Source organism: Bufo gargarizans, chromosome 5, assembly GCF_014858855.1.
Source record: "Bufo gargarizans isolate SCDJY-AF-19 chromosome 5, ASM1485885v1, whole genome shotgun sequence".
In the NCBI taxonomy this organism is placed as follows: domain Eukaryota; kingdom Metazoa; phylum Chordata; class Amphibia; order Anura; family Bufonidae; genus Bufo; species Bufo gargarizans.
In genome coordinates this window covers 223,507,253-223,513,782 of record NC_058084.1, presented here as the reverse complement: position 1 = coordinate 223,513,782, position 6,530 = coordinate 223,507,253, and the positions used below count along the sequence as shown (strand labels likewise).

The 6,530-nt window shown below is 40.8% G+C and overlaps 1 protein-coding gene across 1 annotated transcript in view; it reads left to right on the top strand.

Annotated features, from left to right (window-relative positions):
* The first annotated feature begins 563 nt into the window (after positions 1-563).
* The window catches only part of RAMP3 (receptor activity modifying protein 3), a 472,608-nt gene continuing 466,641 nt past the window's right edge, over positions 564-6,530 (top strand). Inside the window, exon 1 of the mRNA XM_044294044.1 lies at positions 564-1,029. Coding sequence (XP_044149979.1) covers positions 978-1,029 — 52 coding nt within the window. The 5' untranslated portion in view covers positions 564-977. The remainder of the gene's footprint in view (positions 1,030-6,530) is intronic.

Genomic DNA, 6,530 nt, shown 5'->3' with positions numbered 1-6,530 from the left:
CATACGTCTGTCAATATCTCTACTGCAGCCAACATGTCTCTGCTTAAGATATCCACCAACTGTATAGTATTCTAGTTTTCACCTGTGAACAGATTTGGTCCAAACCAGTTTATTTGCACATCCTGGCATATTCTAAGGTTCCCTCCGATTGATCTGACCCAGATGTTATGCTTGCACTCTGTGAGACTGAAGTAACTGTATGTGATCTGGGTAGTCTGTTACCAGGTGTATTTGCTTCAATAATAATATCATTTTTAAAACAAGGGGGGTAGATGTAAGTTGCTTTTAAATTATGAAGGAAATGTCCAGATGCAGCAATAAAACCAGAAGAGGATCCCTCCATTGCCACTTGCTATAGAGGAGCACTCCCTGGTATTACAGCACTGATGCACAGAATGCATACAGTACAGCAGGGCATGGTACTGCTATCATGTAGTTAGAAGCTCTGGTGACAGCTGTAATATTGTTAACCCTGTCTGATGCTGCTCCGGAGGAGGGGAGGAGGTGTGTCAGGAGGAAGCTGACAAGGGTGCTCCATGCTGGGAATATTCTTTGTAGCAAGAGTCAGAGCAGAAAAAAAAAATCACAGCAACTTCTGCTCCATTTGTACAGCTGCTGCATACATCATTGTAGTGGAAGGAGGCACTCTGTGGACACCATGCTCCTGTCCAAAGAAGATCCACACTGAGCTGCTGCCAGAAATCACATCATAAGGAGGTTTTCCTGGGCTTTGTTCCTTCTTCAAGTCACTTGCTTGTAAGCTGCTGGGGACTGTGTGCTTTACTATATTCCTTGGATGGTTATCTCCTGAGCCTGCTGAAGAAGAGAGAAGCTCCAGCATCCATCTATACATATCTGAGCTATCTAGCTGCATCCTCCTGCCTGGTTCCGGGACCAGAGAAGATGAAGTTCATTCTCCTGGTGTGAGTTGGACTTCCCACAGGCTGGTGTTAAAGCTCACATTACTTAGGATCGGGATGGATAAACATGTCCTGTCTCTTCTGCAACTTTTTGTGTCTGTGGTTTGTGGTGAGTATTGATCCTATGGCGTTGGGGTGTCCACTACCACAACTTGTGTGAAGTGATATTGTGATTTGTGAAGCCTAGAGAATAGCCAGGGCTGGGAACAGACAGAGGATGTGGGTGACACAATGGCAGCAGAAAGAAACCGGGAATGTTTGTTACTAATAGCATCCAAGAAGCGGATGTTGTGATATGTCGTGACCTGGGAAGAATGACAATGCTGGAGGGGATCAGCATCTGCACGAATGCCTAGAGTTACTGTAAAGTATATTAGAAAAGCAGACTGGTCCCATAGAAACATCCATTAATGAGGATCCAGGACCGTCACTGGTCTAGAGATGAGGTCCATACTGTCAGGACCCACTTCTGGGACTTCTGTATCGGACACAGTGCTAGATAGCAATAGATTTCCTAATCACGGAGCAGCACCCATGGGTTCCTTGGAGATGTGTAGCCTTGTTTTAATTAGAAGAACTGTGAACGTCCTGGGAAAGGAACCTCACCAGTTGCAATGCATTTCTATCATGTAAGAAATATTATAGATTAGTATTAGAAGTCTTCTTATTGTGCTGCTTGTGTCCAATGTTTTACAAGTATAGGGGTGCAAAGAAGGAAAAGGCTGAGATCCCAGGTCCTGATTGATCATTGATATTATGGATGCTTACTTATTATCCTGCAAGTCATCACAGTGGTCTGGGACCTCCCCAGACACTTTACTCACTCAGATTAATAAAAAAGCTAAAATGATAGAGCTTCTCTAATTAAATTCCAGCGTATCAGATGACCTGTAGAGAAGCATGTCATTCTGATTTCATTGGCTGCTGCAATAGGGAGTGAGTGGTTATTAATCAGAACCTATGCGTTTATATATTTCATGCATATATACCTCTTGCTCTATTATTACTACTAGTTTGTGAATGTAAATTTGCCAAAGTTAGGTATGGTCTGTAAAAGTGTCTAAAACAGTGGTGTTGTAAAAATAGTAGCTTATTGCAATATAAATCTGCATAATACCCATTGTTTTTTTCTCCTGCAAATTAAATGATGACTTCCCATCAAGAAAAAAAAAAAAAAAAACCTTGTCTGATGGGAAAATTGACTGAAATGCAGTAATAAAATGGAGCTGAATAATTTAGACACTGATCTCATGTCTGTAATACTCCTGTCCTCTAACCTAGTGACCAGTCCATTATCACTGCCTGTGAGCTCCATTTTATCCGTGGCTCTGATTCTAATTATAACTAACAGTGAGAGCCTAGAACATATTAATCTGATGCTAAAGGTACATTTAGTAGTGTTCACTGAATGAATCGCTAATAGACATTTACATGGCTCCTCTCTGGGGCAAACTGCTTCACTGCTAGCATTAACAGGTACAGCAAGCAGTGAAGACCTGTAGAGTTTTTCTACTTTTGTTTGAAGAGATGAAAGACATGAAGTGTGTGGTATCATCTTGTTATCTAACACTCCATTTCTGGTAATGCATTTAGCCCTTCAGCAAATTAGCAATTTATTAATTATTTATTGAATATCCTGACAAAATGATCATCTCACTTCTCATTGTCACTTTTATACAAAAGAGCATCACAACAAAACAGAAAGACGCTTAAATAAGTGAAATAAACTGAATTTTTTTAAAACTATTTTTATATGTTTGGTTGACATCTTATTTAACACTGTAGTCCCTAGTGCAGATGCTACTGGATCTGCCTAACCAGATATTTGGGCTTACTGTGTTTTCCCCAAGATGGGAGGTTGTTAAGATGTCTGGCAGAAGCTCCATTTGCCTTTGGTGCAACAATGGCATCATTTGCTCTTGTTACACCTATGCTCCACTCCTTTCTGTGGCCAGCCCCTCCAGCGCTGCTTGCTTTCCCACTCAATCAATCAAGGGAGGGCCTGAACACAGAAATCAGTGGAGCTTGGGCACCATAAGAGCACTGGTGAAGCCTTCATTGCACCAAAGGCCTGATTTATATATTAAGAAAAAAGTATCATAACTTAGGAACGGAGCCTCAAATCAACAAAAGAAAAACAGCGTTTCAATCAGGTGAACCACAACTATGTGTATATGCTGGAGTTTGCTGGTGATGGATTCCTTCTAACTGCATAAAATACAAGTATTACTGAATCTTTTCCCACAAATCTCTGCACCGTCTGCTCTATAACCTGCTGCCTGCAGAATGTACTGCATTTCATGGTGACATGTTCTCTGATATAAACAACAGCCACATTACCTTATGTCAAATATCTACATGATTTGTAACACCAATATGAGGACATTTTCAAATCATCTGGTGGACAAAAATGTACTGTATGTAAGTAGTAGACATTTATATGGATATCTGCCCTGTTATAAGGACTATTGTCACGATGATCTACGTGCAGCAACATCCTCCAGGTGCCCGCATCCCCTGACCACTCATGTGACCACAGTGACCATTAGGGGAAGCAGTCCTACTGCCTCTATTCAATGCACACTGAGTGCAGAAACTGATTCTGTCTTCTCTCCAGGTTCTAGTAGTCCCTATCAGGCAGACGGATTAAAGGGCATCTGTCAGCAGATTGGTACCTAAGAAACTGGCTGACCTGTTGCATGTGCGCTTGGCAGGTGAAGGGATCTGTGTTGGTCCCATGTTCACATGTTGCTGAGAAAAATGATGGTTTCATATATATAAATGACCCTCTAGGAGCAACAGAGGGTTTGCCATTACTCCTATAGGCTCAGCTCTCTCTGCAACTGTCTGCTCTCTGCACTTTGACAGGACAAAGCAGCATAAACGTGATCACACCTGGCCCTCCCAATCAAAGTGCAGAGAGTACAGCAGTTGCAGAGAGAGCTGAGCCTCTAGGTATAACGGTAACACCCCCGTTGCTCCTAGTGGCTCCTTTGCATATATTAAAACTTCATTTTTCTCAGCAATGTGGACACATATGAACATGGGACAAACACAGATTCCTTCAGCTGCCAAGCGCACATGCAACAAGCTTCATAGGTACAAATCTGTTGACTGATGCACTTTCTAATACCATAGAAATAAAAAAAAAAAAAACAACCTCAAGAAATTAGCATCGGCATGTGCATAAATACCTAAATAGTCTTGCACATCTAGTAATAGTGTTTACTTGACATGGTTCATTCTCTCCAAATGTTTTAGCTCTGATTTAAAATAAAAGGCAAAATCTAAAACAGAGATCCAGTCAAGTGTGTTCCTGAAAATGCATAGATGATAGTGGTAGTACCACAAATAACAGAATAATGATAGATCTAATGGTTGATAGGGAAAGTAATATTTATTTCTGGCAGAACAACGATAGTCTGAACATATATGATTTCTAGCATTACTTACAGTGCATTTCTGCCTCTGTCTGACTGTGTGTGGCTATCTTTTGTTTCCAAATGAACCCTCCTATGTTGATTCAAGCCTTTAAGTGGATATCAAAGTAATAATAGTACAGTCCAGTATAGCAACATTTTATTGTAGTTACAAGAATACAGAGGATATTCAATATTTGCTGGAAGAAGCTATTGTTGAAAAAGAAACATCGTATGACCCAATTTTATGAAAGGATCTAAGATCCTCATAATGTAAACTCTTCTGACTTTGCTGAAGGAAATGAAAACTGTATCAGGATGTTTTCCGTCCGCTAAATACAGTATGTTGAGGCAGCTACAACTGAAATTGATCAGATGTGCTTCAAAAACTGTAGCATCAATATTATGTGTTGACCAGTAAAAATATATGATAGTAATAATACTAATACTTATAAGAATAATAATTATTAGTGTTGAGCGAATCGAAGTCTACAGAGTGGACTTTGATTCGAATTTCAGGATAAATTCCTGAAATGGTGTAAAAAAACTAAAAAACATACTTACCTCATCCATTTGCACCATCTTGATTGAAGATCTTGCACGAAATCTCGTGTATCGTGACGTATGATTTCACCACGCCGGCTGACGTGATAACGCCAAGATGGTGGCAGCTGGCCTGATGAGGTAAGTATGTTTTAATGTAATTTTTTTAATTTCACACTGTTATGACTATCAGATGCCGTGATCAACTATGAACCGGGCATTTGAGGGGTACAAAGATCGGGAGCGGGGCAATTGCCGCTCCCTGTCATTGCACCTGCTTCATACAAATAAATTTTACACACAGCAAATTTATTTTGCAAAGTTCGGTGAAGCAGCCAAAACAAGTTTTTAAATATTTGGCTCATCTTTTGTAATAATAATACTAATGTGTCAAGTTGAAAGAACACCTTTGTATTTTACATCTGACAATATTAAACAACTAATGTAGACATAAATATGAAATCCTGAGAGCAAAACATTCTTGAAATACAATTTTACTATTGAAGTTGTACAACATTTTATTCCACAATTATTTAAAATGACAGACAAATATTTTGTTAATATGATCAATTTACAGTTCTATCAGAAGGATTTCAGACTATATTGTATAAGCCACAAAGTAAAAACCAGACTTAGTCGGGGTGCCGTGATTACTTGTATGTGTTTGCTGTACTCAAAAATAAAGGATCGTCACAGCTTTTAAGAATGGTGCTGGTTTTTACTTTGTGGATTACAAAAAGTTGGGAATCGGACTACAACCGTGCATGTCTGGTGCAAAAAAAGATAAAGGTGAGCTGGAGCTTACTCTTGCATAAGAACAGGCTAGAAAATGGATGGAAGCTTCCAAAGGAGTCCATTGTTTCGCTTCTGCAGTACTGTTTACACTTGACTACTTCTAAGTGTAGTTAATTGAGACCACAAACTAATTTAAGCGCACTAGTACAAGTTTTGTCAGGTTTACATATATATGGCTGCCTCATAGACCCCTCTTTTTTGTGACTCCTGTCATCTATTGAGTAAAATAGAGCCTTTGTTGCACTGGTGCTGTCACGGTGTGGAGTGGGGGGAAACGCCACACCGTACACCGAAATCAAAATGGAACAGAAACTAGGCCTGGATGCCAGGATAAGGGAGCAGGTCACCTCCTATTGCAACCCTGATGCTAGCCCTGACTCCTATCCGTATGAGCAGACCCAGATGGTAGGAGGGCTCATACACAGGAACCTCGGACCCTCAGTCACCCTGATGATCCCTGAAATTAAGGTCAGGAACTAGAGACAACCTGTTCCTCCACAACACGGATGAACAGGACTCTCCATAGGCCTAGCAGCAAATGTAGGGGAAGACAGTGAACAACAACTGGATCAGCAGGTAAGAACCCAGTGTTACAACAACACATCGGAACAACAAGCACTTACCTTCTGCAGCAACAGGGTGGAACACCAACACCAATAACTACCTGGATCACTATGCAGACAAGATGCCTGGCGGCACCAGGCAGAGCTGCTCACTGATTTGTAGTCCCCCCTTCGGGGAAGTCAGGAACCCTCTCACCGAAGGCACAGACAGACACAGCAAAGGTATAGCAACCATGCTGGACTACAAACACCAAGCAGACCAGACATGGAACACAAAAATACACATAACA